The 18,401-nt window shown below is 47.8% G+C and overlaps 1 protein-coding gene across 1 annotated transcript in view; it reads left to right on the top strand.

The window, feature by feature from the left end:
* The first annotated feature begins 5,019 nt into the window (after nt 1-5,019).
* The window catches only part of EFNB2 (ephrin B2), a 41,232-nt gene continuing 27,850 nt past the window's right edge, over nt 5,020-18,401 (top strand). The window contains exon 1 of the mRNA XM_080929110.1: nt 5,020-5,742. Coding sequence (XP_080785236.1) covers nt 5,612-5,742 — 131 coding nt within the window. The 5' untranslated portion in view covers nt 5,020-5,611. The remainder of the gene's footprint in view (nt 5,743-18,401) is intronic.

Raw genomic sequence — 18,401 nt, forward strand, 5'->3', positions numbered from 1 at the left:
TATATCCCAGTAGAATCTGCCTCATATAATCTTTTATTTGTTGGAAGTTTACTAGTTTTATCAACACTTAAGGCAGGGCTATAAAATGCTCTCTGAGGTTCGTAGGCATGGCATTGTGGAGGATAAGGATCCCAGAGTCAGTCATCCTTTTCATTGAAAATGTTGCTTGAGGTGAATCGGTGGATTATTTTGTGTTTGCATGCTTTGGAAAATGGTATTGCTTTAGCTTCAACTCTTCACTGTGGTAAAGAAGAATGAAATCGTTTTAAATATCTTTAAAGATAGAATTTTAAGTAGGCATGAGGTATGTAGTTGAAGGTTTTAGTGAACAGGATACCTTAGTACTCTAAGTACACTTCTGCTTCATTTACCTGACTAGATTATAAAACTGTATCTCTTAACTTAGCTCAAATTATTTCCTGATTCCTTTACTTTAATGTAACTCTTCAATTCAGAGTCATTGTTGCTCTTGGTTGCAGAGTCAGGGCTTGGGCACATTACTAAAGCTGCTTTCACTCTGCTGGTGTTCTAAGCACTGTCTGAAGAGTAGGCTGGCTCCAGACACTTGAGATCAGCCTTTTTGTGCCTTTACCCTGTCACCCCGTTTCTTTGGCCACACGTGAAAGGAAATCACAGTTGCTAGGTGACGGAGTGTCTGCTGTTGAGACTCCAAGATACTAGAGTGACCTGTGCTTGGTAACTGATTACTACGGTGTGCCAGGCTACAGGAGCGGATGTCGTCAGTATTGTGCACCTACTTTCACTGTGCTCTAACAATGTGGTAGTTTTTCCTTTGCTCCATTGCTTTGTATACATGTTATAAAAGTAGTTTCCCCTCTCAGCAGTTCAGATGTTCCCTGACTTACTAAATATGAATATGCCTTTAATTCAGTTTGTTTCTTTGAGTTACTTGAAATTCTTGATGCATTATAGAATTATTGACTGTTTATTTTTATTATAATATTTAAAATTTGTAGTTCTTGCCATTAATATTGTGGAGTTTGCAGAAATCTCAACTATATAAACTAAACCTTTAAATTAGCTTGGTGTGAGAACTCTTTAATGCTTCAAGTAGGGGAAGGGAATCCTACATGAGGACTACTTCAGTTTTGCTTAGGATGTAGTAAAAGAGCTTGTTGCTGTTCTGAATAATGACCAGGTCAGTTCATTGTACTGGTATATGTCTCTAGCATGTGTGCTGTGTGTTTGCTTGCCTGTGTGTGTGTGTGACCACTTGGATATAGTAGTACTTTAAAGTCATTTCTTACACGTTTCAGTAAAATAAGAGTCTAGTGCCATTGTACTTAGTGTCTGTGAATCAGGCTTTATTTACGGTCCTCGGTTTGTTACTGAACATTTCCTAGTCTGCTATGAGCGCAGACTTTTGCTATGACAGTTGTCTTCAGTTCAGTTGCTTCTCACCTAGAGCCTTTGGTGCTGAAGCTGGGACTAACCACCTGCTCCAAAAAGTATTGTGAATGCTTGCTGTTAGGTCTAAAGGCAAGACATGCAGCAAGCCTTTTAGCTTTCCATGTGTTGGGCTGTCATTTAACTGGTCTTGGTTCCTTTGCCATCTGTGAAGTATATGTTGATGGTTTTATGATCGAGTTGCCCTGGTGAAGGGCACGGTCACTATGATGTATGTCCATACTGGCTAATGCATAGCGCCCTGCATGTGTAGCCACTTTCCATTTGTTGGGCGTAATTGGGCTGCTCTGAAGTGCAGGAGAGCAGGTCAGAGTCCAGACGATTCCAGTGTGATGAGAGCCCCTCATCCCCATCTAAGCAAACCCCCATGCTTGTTTTCCATATTTGAGTGCTCTGCAGAATGTATAGAGATGCAACTTTTATACTCCAGTCATCATTGGATTGACAAGCACTATTTGAAAAGTACATTGTTCCCCCTCCTATCCTCAGATTATTGATTGGAGGATGTGGGAGATGATTGTGTTTTTCATATTTAAGCTTGGTTTGAAACCAGTAAATTAAAAAGCAGTGCATGCTGATGACCCAGCAGTTTCATACAGTCAGTTTCATACAGTCATCTCAGTACCTGTGGGATTAGAATGAAGGATGCTTTTTCACTATACATCTCGGTGGTCCTTGGTTCTCCTAGAGCAAATGGCTGTTCACTTTGGATTAGTTGGCAGATACAGGAATTAGCCGTGGGACTGGTTGATTCTAAGTTCTCTGGCCATTTGTAACACGGAGCTCTCCCTATTACCTAGGTAGTGCCCTCGTTGGTTCCATTTGTAGGTTACAGGTGGCATTTACACGTTCCAAACCAAATACCTAATAGCTCATAAAGCAGAGACCTGTTCATAGTAAGGACAATGACACACTTGGACTTTGTCCACCCCCAATACCTAGCCCAGTTTGCTGGGTGGGACTTCATGGGCCTCTAGACCTTCCAGTTCACATTAGGAAACAGGCTTCACTTCCTGCTACCTACACTGTTTACAGTGTACAAATGCAGTACCATTTGAAGCATGCTGTTGTCCATTAATACATAAAGGGAAAGGTTGAACTGGAGCCAGTTGACTGCAACCCGTTCCTAAGGATTGTGATCACACTTTCCCCTCCAAATCAAAGATTTAAGATTTGGAGCCTTTGGTGTGGTCAGGTAGCGGGACAGTCTGAAGACAGAGCATTGACTTTAAGCCATGCTGTATGGCACATTTTTGCTGGCTAATGGATTGTTCTTTCTAAAACTCTCATTTGCTGCCTCTCTAAGAATTCATGCTTTGTAAAATTCCCAAGTCTGTTGACTGAGAAACATCCTTAGCTTTAGAAATCAGTGACTTCCTCTGCAGAAGTACTTTGTTGTCTTTTGGCAGAATTGTGTCCTGTTTTCAAAAGAAGCCCAAGAATTTACTTGTAAAATGAAGTTTCAGTCAGAGACATTACAGTGTTGATTGGTGTAGCCATGCCTTAGAATTTCTTCTGTGATTGCCTTTTGTATAGAACACAGTGACATTTTTGCCTGAATGTTAAATATGGATGGCTTGAGGTAATGTTTTAATTTCTCCAAATTGCTTGTTGGCCACAGTGTTAAATGTGCAGTTACTAGTTCTTGGTGCCCACAGGTATCTGCTTACCACAGATATATGAATTCCATTTTCCCTTGAAAAACCACAGTAGGAATATTATGTCTGTAATTTTTTAAAGTATATTTACATTGTCCCTAAGGTAAAATGCTTTGGGTGTTAGAATATCTGGCTTACTGAAAATGGCATTTTTAGAAGCTGGGTTATTTTTAGACATTACAAATTTCCTCCTTTAGTTTACCAGAGAGACGATGTATGGGGAACTAAGAGGTCACAACTTAAATTTCATAACACATACCAAGCCACCTTTCAGACCATGACTTAAAAATCTTTTAACTTCACACTAGATTTCTATGAATTCCTTAAGTGAGATCTTTTTTAAAGTGCCTCTTCCCCCCCCCCCGCCGCCCCCTCCCGTCGTGTGTGTGTGTGTGTGTGTGTGTGTGTGTGTGCGCGTGCGCGTGCGTGCGTGCGTTTGTGCGTGTGCGCGCGCGCGCGCCTTGTTTAGCCTAGCGTGAATCCCATCTCAGTACTCCACCCCCAGTCGTATTGCAGGCAAACATAAAAATAGTAATTACAGAAAAGGTTTTCTCAAGGCTGTATTTCGGTGTGTTCAATAGTTTGGGTGTTGTAGTGTTTTGACCTTAGACGAGTTTTCCCAAAGCAACAATTAGTTGCAGTACACATTAACTTACATTACATTACATAACTTACATTACGGTTTTTGAAAGGAAACACTTAAAGCTCGAAATTTATTTGAAAGAAGGATGGGGGGAGGGACCCAGTCAGTAACTAAATCGGACTGTTCATAACTTCATGTGACTTGTGTTTAAGGATCTTGATGTGGTAACGGCTTAGTTCCGTTTGAAGAAATTCAGGTTTTGATGGACAGCATTTTAAGAACAGACGTGGTTAATTTTTGTCGGGCCGTGGGCCGTACCGGTGCCTTCCACCTTCTGAGCTTTCCATGCTACCGGGCATCTTAAGCAGTTGTTTTTCCTACTTGGAGTATCTGGATTCTTTCCTTAAGATCTGATCCGGTAGCTGGTAGGCTTGTTCTGAACTACGGAGAGGCTAAAGTGGGCGCTAGTGGGCGCTGTGGATCCGTAGAAGTCAACAGCCGTGGTGCAGTTTCTCAAACTCGGTCTTGGGCAAGCAACCGAGAATCACAACTGCCATTTCTCTGACTAATAGTCGTCCGGGTCACCCCTAACTTCCCGGCCACTGTGGGGTCGCGGGGTCTCCCGGGAGTTAGTGAAGAAAAGTGCACTTAGACGTTGGCAGTGGAGCTTTGAAGGCACTGTTCTTGTGGGGAGAGGACCGGAAAGGGAACGAGCGGACGGAGATACTCGCGGGGCGCACGGAGTTGGGGCGCGGGATCGGGATGGGCGGCAGATGGGCTCGCACTGCCGGTGGGCTGCTAAAGCTCGCAGCCTCGCGGGAGTCTGTTTTGACTTGCGTCAGGTCAGGCTGGATCACTTGGTGCCAGAATCAGGCTAGAAGGCACTCAATTAGAGGCTCGAAGGAATCCACGAAGGACCAGTGCGCCGTACACGCGGGAGGCGGCGGGGACCGAGCGCCGCACGGCGGAACGCTGCGTTCACTAAGTCTTGCCCTTTCTTAGTGAGGGCACTCGGCAGCCCAGGCACTTTCGGGCCGAGGCCACCCTGCCGGTGTGAGTAGCTAAGAGGTGGCCAACCCTGTGCCCTGCGCCTCACAGGGCCACTAGTGCGCGGTCCCCGCTGTTCTACCGGGCTCGTCCCGGGAGCAGGGCTCACCTGTCAGGGGCGCCCTACCTCTAGGCACCCAGTGTCGGATAGGGGCGGTGGACGGACAGGAGTGCTGCCCAATCAGCGCGCGTTTGCGGTACGGCGAGCCAATGGACTGCGAGCGACTGGGCGGGGCCCCACGTTTATAGTGCTCTGACAGCGCGCTGGGCGCGCTGACTCTTCGCGGCGGGGACTGAGGCACCGGTCGGATCTCGGAGCTGCGCGCAACGCGGGTCCTGGCGCCCTCCCCGCACACAAAGGCCCGCGCGCGTCAGACGCCTGCGGGGGTCCCAGTGCTCTCCTGACTGCTTAGCGGCCGTGAGTTGCGAGGATTCAGGAGGCGCCCTTTCTCTCTGCGCTCCAGGACATGGAACCGCGCCGACGAGGCGCTCGCTTGCCCGGGCCGCTGCCCGCTGTCCTGGATCTATAGTCAGGCGACCCCTCTCGGGGAGCAGCACCCGCCACCTCACACCGACTCGTCTCTCCGCTGCGGGCCTTTGTCCCGGCCCAGTGTCCTCGCCGCGCCCGCCCTCCGAGGCTGGCCCGGCACCCTGGAGCCGCACGGGAGCCGGCTGTCCCAGCTGCGTCCGGCGCGGCGCCCCGGAGCCCGGAGTCTGCCGAGCCGCCGCGCCCCGCGCGTTCGACCCCACCCCGCGCGGTGAGGACTGCGCAGGGCGAGCGCACCTGGCCTCGGCGACCGCGGGAGCGGCGCGACCGCCCGGGAGGATTGGGGGTCGCGGCCCGTGGCCGGTCCCATCGCGTCCCGGAGTACGCAGAACTGGGAGCGGTTTGGCCATGGCCATGGCCCGGTCCAGGAGGGACTCCGTGTGGAAGTACTGTTGGGGACTTTTGATGGTTTTGTGCAGAACTGCGATCTCCAGATCGATAGTTTTAGAGCCTATCTACTGGAATTCCTCGAACTCCAAGTAAGTGGCGTCCACGATCCTTCCCTCTTCCGCGGTGCCCTCGGCCGGCGCTCGGGGGCTACGCCGTATGGTCCGGGCGGGAGGAGGCCTTGGAGCCTGTTTCTAGAACCTGGGGCTCCTGTCTCCTACCCCGCACCCCTCCACATTTCTCTCTCTAGGTGGAACCGGCTGAGCTTGAGAGAGCGGGTTCCAAGGGTACTCTTCTTGGGGCTCCCACCTCAAGTGCTCTAGGGGTCCCAAAGCCCTGGCGAATCGGTGGCATGTCCCGAAAGGTGTCTGATGGCGCTACCCAGCCCTCCCTTCTGTTTCGAGGACGTTGCCACCAACGGGGCTACAGACACACACTGGCGGGCTCCAGGGACAGGGAGAGATGCTGTGCTTGCGAGGAGCGCGGGAGCCACGGGTCGGGCCCAGGGAGAAGGCGACAGGGATTGAGGGTCTGGGTAGTGGAGAGTCTCTGAGGAAGGGACGCTGGGCCCGAGGTGTCCCTGAGCCGGGGGAGCTCGGTGGCTCGGCCCGAGAAATCGGGCGGCGAGCTCTATGCATGTCGGCCTCTCCTTTCGCGTCGGAACTGGTAGTCTAGCTCCAGTGCGGCGCGGTCGGCTTAGGTGGCTTAATTTTAACGACGCCTTCGCGGCCCTACCCAGTCAACGCTGCAGCCTTTGCACTCGGGGATTCGGGAGTCCCTTGATCAGACTTGATTTTAGCAACGCGCACAGTCGGGAGAAAACCAGGCCTGAGACTAACTTTCAGGTCTGGGCTCCCAGAGTGCGCTCCGTGTTTCGAAAATGCTAGCCATCCTTGGTGTGCGCAGCCATGGCCCCCGTAACCGCGCCTGGGTGCTGCCTCTTACCTCATTTTCCAACCACCGCCAGAAAGTGCTGTGCGGAATTCTGGACTCAGCCCTAGGAAAGCGTGGAGACGTGGCTGGCTCCAGGCTGGAGTCAGATCTTTCGGATTAGAAGCAAAATCAATGGCCTAATTGGAGTTGAGTGTGTGGTGAACAGCTTCAGAGTAGAGGTGAACGAATTGTTTTTTAAATTACCCCAGAAGCAAAGAATTGTACTTACTCTCTTGAAAGTGGTAAATTTCAAATTCACCAACATAATTGACCAAACATGTTTCCCTTCCAAAGGGGGAAAAAAACTCAAACTCAAAAAAAAAAAAAAAAACCTCCAAAAAAACTACAGTTGTAAATGACCCAAACCATTTTTTTTTTTTTTTTTTTTTTTTGCGTGCTGCCAGAAGGCCCCTGTTTCAAAGTTACTGCGGGCCCCTCTGGTGTAGTCTTGATCTGTTAAAGAAGAATTTGTTTTGTTTTTTAAGGCAAGGTGTTGCGTTTGCCCTCCTGGTGTGGTATCTTTGCAGCCACACGGGATCTACAGGCACCTCCTGACTGGGATCCGAGCGCGGCAGCCTTCACCACTCTGGGGCCCTGGTGGTTTCTGCTGCTGACGCTCGCAGTACCTACAGAGGTCACCCTTCCCTGCTGAATGCTAGCTATGGGCGCGCCCATCCCCCTCCCTCCCCGGGCTGCCTGCCCCTCTTCACGCTGCACTTTCACTCACAGCCTCGTTTTGGGAGGCTGAGTCCACCACCCCTCCACCCCACCACCCGTCAGGACTTAATATTTATATTTAAATCTAGTTTAAAGAAATTCCTGTAAACCCCCTTCTGAGCAACAAAACCATCTTTTTTGTGTTCTGTAGTGACCAATATACTTGGGTGTGCAGCCGGGAGGATTAGAAATACCGACTTGTTTTAAACACCACCACCACCACCAAGCGCACCTGGAGAATAACGTCTTCGATTTAAAATGTGTTAGGGGAGGAGCAGTGACTTAATCCACATTTGCTCACTATTTAATCTTCAACAGTATAGTTTTCTGGAGCTGTGGCCACAGATGTATACAGAGCTGCTAGGGCCTTGGGTTTTGGAGGAGGAGGCCTCCCTCCCAGTACCGTGCAGTTGGTGTGACCGCTCTCCGGACCCCACAATAAAATGCCTTAGAATTTTCCTGAGGATGGCTGGAAGTCTTGGGAAAGCCTGTGGCTGAATGCTGTCTGTGAGATCAGAAAGACTTCTTCCTAGGAAGAGTAATACAAAAGGGCCTTAGTGTTTGGTGCCCGCATCTCCTCCCTCATTCGCTTTTCCAGAGAAAAGTTTCTGTAGGTAAAATGTGGCAGGTAGGTAATTGGGTGTTTGGAAGCTTCACATCACTTTTCACTGTGGGACAAGTCACTCGTCATGAGACGGGCATTGGTGATTAGATTTGTTTCATTCTGGGGTCAGCCTTTTTAGCAGGTGGTCGACACCGGGAGCGAGCAGCAGCTGTGTGCATGTAGAGCCCAGAAAATCCTTTGTGAACTGGAGTCTCCATAACTACTTTAATCACACTGCCTGCCATCCCATCCCGGAGAGTTTATGTAATAATCAGAAGTTCTGTGTACTCAGAGATTATGCGGCTGCCCTGTCAGATTAGTCACATTGTATCTGAAGATGCTGGTGCTGTTTAGGTCAATTTTCAACTATTTTTAAGTTCTGGAAAGAGGAGCAAAGCCTGGCAGCCATTTCTAATTAACATTTCAGTAGAATCCCCTCCCCAGTGTAGTGTTTTAGCCATAATAAAGTGGTGTCTACTTGTTTTTGTTTTAATGACCAACAGTTTCATTTAGGATTAACAACTCTACACTGATATAGTATTCTAAAATAAATTGAAGATCTCCTTCCAGTATTAATTTATGTCTGGGGTTTTTATTCTATAGGTATTACATAGAGTTAGTTAATTTAGAGCACTGTGCTTTTCCCATGTAATGTTTCTCCACACATAATGCTGAATTCCTGAAATTGGCTGAGTTGGTACAAAAGAATGGCTGGGTAATATCCAGATAACCTGCAACACAGGCCTCTCCCTAGTCAGGCTCTGAATAAATACAGGCCTGTCAGATTGATAAACTAAACTACAATGGATAGCACTGTTTAAATAACCGGCCAATAACACATATACGCCAGCCTACCTTCTATTGTGTCTGAAATTCCTATTGTTGTAGATAGACAGATGCAGATTCAGGCCTTGATTGAATAGCCCCTTGAACTATGTTCCACAGTTTGCATTTGGGCCAGTCTTGTTGGTTTTAATAGAGAGAGTGGGGGTGGGGGGAGCAAACCACAAAGCATGGAGGTTGGAGCTGTCTCACATCCACACTCCTCATGCTCTGTCAGGATGATAAACTAGGCTGTGCCTTGTCCTTGCCCCACAGCAGCGCCAGGCAGAACACAAAGACAAACGTGGACGCCTTTTCAGATGAGAATCTCAGTCATCCGTCCTGGGACTGAACTTCTTAACCTCCTGCAATTACAGCTTCCAGCCCCCAAAAGGAAGGTTGAGGCTAAGATGGTTTGCTAGGGCGCGTGGTTCTAAACCTTTGACCAAGCTTAGCTCTTGACACTTGTCTTACTAATGCAAAGAAATGCAAATGACCCCGGCGGTTGGTTCTGACTGTCTTGAAGACAGGTGAATTAACCACCCCCAGGGACCACCTAAAGACCTTGTACTGGGATGGTTTCCAGTCTGCTGAACTGGTGGGTTTGTTAGCTTCCCTAGAACCTCTTACTAAGACAGATCCTGTTGGTGGGTCCACAGGATAGCCTCCTTCAGATCAGCATTGTGGGCACTGAAGTAACTAAATCCTTGTCTAATCTTCAACTGAAATGTTTCGGGTTGCTCCCAGAAGCTTAACCTGACACCTAACTTGAAGCTGCATTTCGGAAGGCATCCGTGGAATGGGAGACTGTTCCCTAGCCGAGCATGACTGCAGGACCTCGTCATAGATGTGGGAGTGGCAGAGAGCAGCATATATAGACTGTAGACCCTGGGAAAAGAATTGTTTTAAGGAACAATCTTTGACATTCTGATGAAAACTTGAACTATCTAATTACAAACTGGACATTAAGAAGCCCAGTCTCAAAAAAAAAAAAAAAAAAAAAGATTATTAAGATGTCTCTAGTTGCTGCCTGCTTTTGCTGCCCTGCATAAAGAACCTGTTTTTCAGGTCATGAATACTTCTGCACAGAGAGAAGTGTCGGACTGTTTAAAATATTTTGATTAAAACATGCGGATCCCGCAGAACTGTAAGCTTCTGGAGAGGACTGAGCTGTCTCTCTAGGTAGGTCCCCTCCCCCATAAAGGGGTGGATTAGAAGGGGGCTGGCGAGGAAGGAGAGTGTTCCGAACAGCTTGGAAAAAACTCCTGTGGCTTCATTGTCTCTGTAAAGCCAAGAATACAAAAGCAAGCAGTCGGCCCTTCTCCCTTGATGGGAGACGCAAACCGTTGACATGGCTCCCCTGTTTAACTTGTTTAATTCTCATTTTAAATTCAGCACTATACCAGCCGTGTGAACTCTGAAGATTTCTTTAGTAATCCATTTTGTAGTTCGGAATCAAAAACAAAGTGAAAAGGTCTGACACAATTTGCTTTTATTTTTAGGCAAATCAACCCTGGTCTTAGTTAATAAGGGGATTACAACCCAGACTACGTCTTTACAGATGTAAAGTAAATCAAGGGCAGAGCATAAAGAAACTGATCCCTTTTGATTGAAGTATGGTAAAAAGGCATAGAGAAGCTAGCGGCAGTAATCTGATTGTATGGCAATAAAACCACCATTTTCTGTCTTTCAGATAAAAATAATGTGGTAAATCCATGCAGTTCATAAGATGTAAAGGCAGATAAAGGGGGAGCCATGGCAACATATAGATTAGCTTGATGTTAGAAATGACACGTCCCTGAGAAGGGTGTGGGGCGAAGGCCCTTGCTCCAGGCTGTTTGGTATTATGCGAGAGCCATACAGACTTGGGAGCCAGGATTAAGAATCATGAAAGCTCCACTTGTGGTCTGGGATGGCTGAAGCCGAGAAAGGGAGCTGTGCAGTTCTTGCTCATTGGTGGGAGATAATGTGGCCAAGGTAAGCTTTCATTGACAGCCTCTTTATAGACCGAGATGGAGGCTGATTAAAACTCACAGCTCACTGCAGTCCTTAGGGCCTGGAAGCTTTTCCTGCTTAACTCTTGGCCTGACAGAGCCAGCCATTCTGTAGGATTAACTGCCCTTCACCGCCCTTGCCTTCATCTATTTGGGCTTCAGGCAGAGACCTGCTGGGCGGCAACACAGACCAGAAGGAGGATAGGTAGGCCTTGAATTATCTGAAAAGAAAACAGAGGCCTTTTGATTTGGGGACCCCCCCCCCACTTGGGGTGTTGTATCTCTGCAGTGCCAAGGCAAAGAAAAGCTTGGGCTATTGGCCCTTACCTGGGCCTCTTCTGTGAGGTTGGTCTTTCCTTCCCTGGGGAAATTTAAGGGAAAAAAAAACTCAGATTACAATATTGAAAATGGTAAGATTTAGTTTAATTCAGATAATCCATTATGTCAAAACTTGGACTCCAGAGGTTCCAGGCTCTCTTGACCACTGAGACTGGTAATCTGGGAGTTGGCTGGGATAAGCTCTCTGGAGATGACTCGACTGTAAAATGGTAGTGCAGACCTACACTAAAGGCAAGGGCAGGACTTTGGTGGCTTGGCTGTTCCTGCCCTCTGTCCCCAGCAGCTTGTCAGGGACCTGGGCGTTACTGCTGCTCTTCAACACTCCCCATTTTAGTCAGTAGACAAAGTGAGCCATTGACGCCTGGCGGGGTGCACAGTGACACCAGAAAGGAAATATTTGCTTTATCGTCATCTTTTGGCATTTTAAGAAAGTCTCACTATTTCTTCAGGACAAGGGCTTTCTTCACGGAGTGGGTCCTGGAGGTGTTTTACACATGGGATCCGGGAGCTGTTTGACAGGAGCATGTGGGTTGAAAGCCTCTTCTAAACCTGTTTCCATACAGATGATGAAGGTCGTCAGTAAAGATGCTCTTTAGACCAGTTTTATTGGCTTTCTCCCCAGTTTCTCGCTGGTCACAGTCTGGGGCTGTAGCTAGGTGCCCTTCGGAGAGACAGCACTGTTACTTCCCACTTCACATACCCAGACACCCGCCTCTCTGTACCCTTCTTTCTATCTTAATTCTGAAACTACACCTAAAAGATGCACCGGATTTGCTGAGAGTCATCAGAGGAGGGACACCCCTAATTTACAAGCCGGTCACATCCTAGCACCTTCATTCTCCCTTTGACAATGATTGCTAATGGCCCATTCAACTAAAGTATTTGCTTGTTAGCAGGGAACGGAGAATGATAAATGTCCAGCAAGCTTGCCGTCTCCTTCAGCTTTTCACACACAGACTGGTGCATATTTATGGCGGGCAACCGACAAAAGGAGACGCTGGATCGCCTTGGCCTCCAGCTCTCTATTAGGAACAGGGTTAAAGTGATTAAAGGGCCATGCCAGACAGCCCTGCGTAAACTGACCGCCCAGAGGTGAGCCCCTTACTACGTCCCGGGGCCTGCATTCCGTGCAGCATACCTGCACGATATATTTAGAAGTGTCCTCTATCAGAGTGGGGGGCTCTAACAGTGTGGGGAAGCTGCACTGGGTTCCCAGGGCAGCAGCATGGAGCCAGCAGGGGCTCATTCAAATATTTTCCATGTACAAAGTCGAACATATAATTTCTAGTGCAGAGCATTCTGGGTCTGTGATACAGACTTGGCTGATTTCAAATTTTAAAACCATAGAGTGGGGGAAAAGCTCTCTTACAGAAAACAGGATCTTCCTGCCCAGAGTAGTCTCTAAGCAGAACAGGAAGAGCAAACGTCCTCCAGTGAAGGAGGTAGGGTTCATGCCTCCCATCCTCCTCAGCCGACGTGGGCAAGAATTGGAAACGCCCAGGTGGCGTCCTTCCCAAGTGCTGTGGATGAGCCACTGCTGAGCTACCCGTTCATCCCCTGCATCAGTGTTGTAAATAGAATCTACAGGATGATTCTAAAAACCCAGCTCATTTTCGCTATTGGAATTCAATTGTGTCAAATTTTAATTACGGTGTTTATAGCCCTTCTCTAGTGGTGGGAATCCATATCAGCACCAAGACATTTATCAGCACTTTTCTTGGATACTCAGATTGAATCTCCCTAGAATCTGTATGAGTGCTGCTCCTAAGTTTGGCACTTGTGTGTTCAGGGAGTGATGAGGTATGTGTCTTGTGGGGTAGCAAAGTTGCCTTCAAGATGACCTCTTACATCCGCTGATGGGATAGCAGATGAGCCCCAGGCTCATGACAGCGTGGTTGGTCACACCACCTGATAAAAATGCCTTTTCCCCAGCTCATGTTACCTTACTGAGTCCCTAGCACATTTACCCTCAGTTAGAATTGTCTAATGATTCAATGGAGCAGGATAAATCAGGTAAATCTCCAACTCAAAATGTATCTAACTGAAGAAGTTAGAAAATGTCACTCTCCATGTAATGGTCATTTGAATTATTTTAGGTTTCAAACAAGCTTCTTGTAGGCCTCCAATCTGCTCTTTCTGTGAGAAAACAGATCATGAGGGAAGACCGAAGTTCCTCTAGAGGCATCCTCTTCTGTATGTATGATCTACATCAAACAATCTCTTTCTTGCCTTCCTTTGCAATCCTGTAGGCTTGGCAGTTAAATCCCAGGTCTTTACCCACTGGGCAGCTTCCAGGCATGTTTAGGTGCCTACCACCTGCTGACTCTGCAGGCAAGGGCGGAAGCGCCTCACCTCAGCAGCTCATTCACTTCTGACCCTTGTGGGCATCTAGTAAGTATTTGTGGGATGGGCAGGCACAACCCAGATTTATGTTGTTGGCTGCCTGTGTTTTTATCACCTGCTGTCAGACAGTCAAGATCCATCCTCCAGATCCAAAGGCTCCTGAACTCAAGGGTACCAAAGTCAGTTGCCATCAGGGATTGTGAAAGTTGGTTTCTGGACCCACCCCAGAGTTTCTGATTCCTGAGGGCTAAGGTGAGGCTCGGACTTTTATTGCCAGCTCCCAGATGCTACCAACTACTGGTGGTGGGAAATCTAGGAGAATGTCCTTGGGCCAGCCTTTGCTAGGAGAATGTAGCAACCCTCCTACTTTCAAAGGCTATTTAAGAGCCAGGAGGAAGCCTGGCCTCTACCCTGGCCTCCGTTCTTCATTTTAGAGGTTACAAGGGCCCAAGACAATTGGCAATGGTAACTTGGTTAATTAATTCAATAAGGCCCTACACTGAGAACAAAGTCAAAGCAGAAAAATCTCTTTACTTGATATTTTTGATTTGTTTTGTTTTTGTTTTTTTTTTTTTTTGTTTGTTTTGTTTTGTTTTTAAGATTTCTCTGTGTAACCCTGGCTGTCCTAGAACTTATTCTGTATACCAGGATGGCCTTAAACTCAGAGATCTGCCTTCCTCTTTCTCCCTGGTGCTGGGATTAAAGTCATCTCATTACCTGGCTCATTCCTTGAGATTTGAAGGCCAAGTAGAAACAGAAACATTTCATGCTGGGATATCGTGGTGTTATTCCTAGAGGAGGGGAGGGGTAGCCAGTCCTGGGTAGGAGAGCAGTCCACGTGAGAAGAAACTTGATTTTAAATGAGAGCCGTATCTCTGAGTACAGTCATGGCAGATCGCTGAGGAGCCGTAGTGCACAAGGCAGGACAGGTTCAGCCCAGAGCAGCGTCTGTGATGTGTTCTGTGCCTCTGAATAGCCACAGCATGGAGTCAGGTCCCATGAGTGGAAAATAAAACAAATCCTGGGAGACAGCAACTCATTGATTTCAACAGTCTTTTTGATGTGGGGATTATCAGTACCCATTGTTTTAAAAGTGAGTGTCATCATGGGCAAGTCAGTCCATTGATTTCACCAGGACGGTGGCTTTGGAGTTCACCTGAGTGAGCCAGTCCTTAGCTGTTGATTGGCTGTGCAGTTTAGAACAATATGCTCTGTGTTGCTCACTCGCCCACCTTTGAATTAGAGACAGTCACATAGTGGTGGTGAGAGAGAGAGTAATAAAATGGTGGTTGGGATTAAATGTGCAAAGGGCCTGGCTCTGAGTTTGGCACATGAAACCAGGGGGCAGCAGCTACTGTTAGTCACATTTACTGACGTCTAACAAATACCATCCTTTTGCAAGGAAAGAAGATGAAAGCACTTGGTTACTGAAAACCGACAAAGCACCTTTTAATTCTCTCATCTATTACCAGGCTGGACCCTCTTTCTCTGCTTTCCACCCTTGCTGTCTTATAGCTCAAGTGCATGTACGAGCCCTGGACACTCCGTTCAACTGTTCAGCTGTGCACTGGGAGTGGGTTCTTTGTACAAAACCATTTTGTGTATTCTGATAAAAGATGTCTGTCTTGGAGTGAATACAACCTAGGTTCGGAGATGGATGGGGAGTGTGAACCCCCTCCCACTCCGCCCCCGGCACTTAGAACTTCCTGGATATGTCCTCATTGAACTTTCTTGCAGCCACCAATGGGAAATAGTCTTATTATCCTCTTAATACTAGTCAGGGGAACTGGGACCGAATCAGTTAACCAAGTTTTCCAAGGTCATAGGAAGCTAAGATGTAGATCTGGCTGAAGTGTGCTCTGGTGTCTGGCTGTTCAATTCTTTTACGCCGACATAAGAAATTGGCTATGGGTAAGTTGAGTGTGTATTTGCTTAAAGTAATCCACACAAGGTAGAGAAAAGACAAGTGTTGAATGTGGTCTTCCACTGTTTGAACACTGAGAAACTCTTTTATCCTGGTCTACGGCTCCAAAGGGACCCTTTGAAGCTCCCATCTAACAAGGCCACAGCACTGGAAGCAGTCACTGTCAGCGCAACTGAAGGATGACTAGGCAGTTTTTATGGCATATCATATTAATGCCTTTATTGTGTATGACCCCTTTGACTATCATCATTTTCCCTTTAAGAATCTCAATGATTGATTGGTCAGTTCCCCCGGTGACTGGTCAGTTCCCCCGGTGACTGGTCAGTTCCTCCTGGGAGAAAGTCTGGCTTCCAGAGCCATCTCAAGCTTGCTGCTGAGTATGCGTCAAACTAAGGAGATAGTATGACATCTTTTTTAGAGTCTAGTCATAATTAAATGCCATTTTATTTTGGATTTTGGGAACTGTGCCAGCTTCCAGCTTGTCAGAGCTGAGAAGACTCAAATCAAGTCCAGGCCTATTTCTACAGCGAGCGAACGGGGAGTCTGGCTTCTTGCCTGTGGATTCATTCAGTTCAGCCCATCTGGCTTTTGATGTTCTGCAAGTTTGGAGCAGTTTGTTTAAGGAAGCCAGGCGGTGAATATTGGTGGGCCTGGGGTTCTCTGGACTCCATGGTGGCGCCTCTGGATTTGCATTTTCTTCACTGCCAATCTGCCTACTACCAGAACAAACTGCCCGCCTGACAAAGCAACTGAATCTTCTCGGGCTCTGAGGCTCCTCAGCATGGCTTCCTCTCAGCTTCTCCCTGCCCAGTTCCCTTGTTCAGTGGGCAGTCTGGTGGAGTGACTCTGGAGTGTCCTGTGTTTGGGCCAGGGAGAAGAGTCACCGAAAAGCCCCTTTGTTCATGTTTCCACCGTGTGACCTGTACCAGTCAGTAACCAATTCCACACCTCATCTCTGTTACATGCTGGGTTTCTCCTTCCTCTTCTCCACTGGCCGTGACAGGAGTAAGATACCTCCTGCCACACCCAAGGGAACCTGTGTCTGACCCTTTTCCTGGAGCCTGGGAAGGAGGAAGTGCTGGGAAGCTGCCCTTTAGGGGCTTGTAAAACCATTGCACACAACCTTGCATACTGTTGTCGTTGCTAGGCTTATCGAACTTGCCTGTCAAGGAGATTCCCCCTCAGACCCACAAAGCTGAGTACCATGGCCCCTTCTGTCCTTTGTGGACCTACTCCTTCAGCTGCCAAAGGCACTGAGCTCCTCTCTGTAGGGGAAGAGATGAGAGGGACAGGCACACAGTAGGGAGGGGTTTCTGTTTGCTGGACACCTCACAAAAGGGACTGGGCTTCCTTAGAGAAATGTGTGCTGGTGTGGAGGGGGCGGGTGGAGGAAAGGGACAGGGGTCACAGCCAGCACTACTCCTGGATGCCTGGTCTCCGAGCGTCAAACCGCTCACTCCTTGTTAAATTCACACGTGGCTTTCATCCCTGTGACTTCACCACTGAGGTAAATGAGCTCTGAAACAACGGAGAACTAGCTGGAGGTGCCCTTTGGACCTTTCCTCTGTGAGAGACATCTTTCCCTCTAGGGCTTGGCCTGTAAATAACATGGGGTCCACGTTCCTTTATAGACTCTTGCTAAAAGCACGGCTGGAAACATGACCGTGCAGGTGCTAACAAATGAAGGTTGGGAAAGAAGGCTGCAATGCCTCTTGTCACAGGGGTTATGAAATCCCAGCTTCAATCATGGAGCCGGCCTGGTTGGTTTGCCAACAGGGCAGTATGGCACGCACCATTATCCCCATAGCTTTTCCAGTGCACAGCCCTCCAGCTTCACGCTTTGGCCTTTGAGTCTTGCCCTGGCCGGCCACAAATGTTTGTGAATTTTTCTTTCTTTTTTCTAATTGAAGGGAGGTAAGGTAGGCTAGGCAGAGAATATCCTTTGGTCAGCTACATAAATGGAGACCTGGTTTCGTTCTGAATTCCATAGCAGATTTCGATAGTGTCTGCTGACTTGAAAGGGGAGAGAGAAACATCACACAGCTGTAGTCTGACTTGGGCGTGATTAGCAGAAAACACAACCCCAGCCTCTTACCCGTGTGCCCCTCTGTGGAATGAAGGTGTGTAGACAGTAAAGACCGTATAGGTAGAAGTGAAGCAAATGCCTGCAAATACTGTTTTCCTGGGAGAGAGGAAGAAACTGTTTAAATGGCGAGAATGACATCTCTGAGCGGCTCAAGATAAAACTTACTTTAGTTACCCGTATTTTGCTTAGCATCCTATCACAAACAGAAGATTAACATAAAAAGGTGTCCACTTTCACACACCTGTGAGAGCAGCGTCAGCTTCCAGCTTCGGAATTTAATGTCATTGGGACTCATTGGTATGCGTTTGGAGGGAAGTATCTCCCATGGCATTACCGTGGGATGCAATGTCAGGCCAGGAGAAGGAAAGCCCTCTATTAGATAACTCGCTTGGTCCCTTTCTTCAGTCAGCTCCCCGCCTGCTGGAGCTGCTGAACTGGTTCTGGGGCTGTGTGCTTGCTCTCGGGTGCTTGGGCTTCTCATCTTTCGGCTCTTGAAAAGGTTTGGCTTGTGGTTGGTGTGAAGTTTGAAATGCACACCCCACCCCTCACCAGCTCCCATTTGGAACCCTCTGATGGTCCCCAGTTGTACAGCCTGCTTTCAGGCCCCTGTTCTTATCCTTGAATAAATCGGGCTCAGGTTGCACAGGGCATTTGTTTTAGAAAACCCGAAAGAAAAGGGGCACCTGTGAAAACAGGCCACTGTTCCAACACACATTGCACGTTCGAATTAAAGCAGAAAATGTCAGTTAAAGCCTCCAATTACTACCTACTTCTGGACAGTTTGAAGCCACTAAGAACACAGGGGTGTGCTTGCTGGAAGTTTCAGGGTAATTACTTGTTACTCTAAGCATGGTGTCTGGTAACCTAGTTCTGTGTGAGCCTGACACCTTAGAGCTACCTAGTTACACCCCACTATTTCTCTGGTTTCAGAATAAGTCTGTGTAGACTCTTGTTCTGATGTTGAAGTGCCAAAGGGGGCAGTAAAGTGC

This window comes from Micromys minutus (genome assembly GCF_963924665.1).
Source record: "Micromys minutus genome assembly, chromosome: 14".
In the NCBI taxonomy this organism is placed as follows: Eukaryota; Metazoa; Chordata; class Mammalia; order Rodentia; family Muridae; genus Micromys; species Micromys minutus.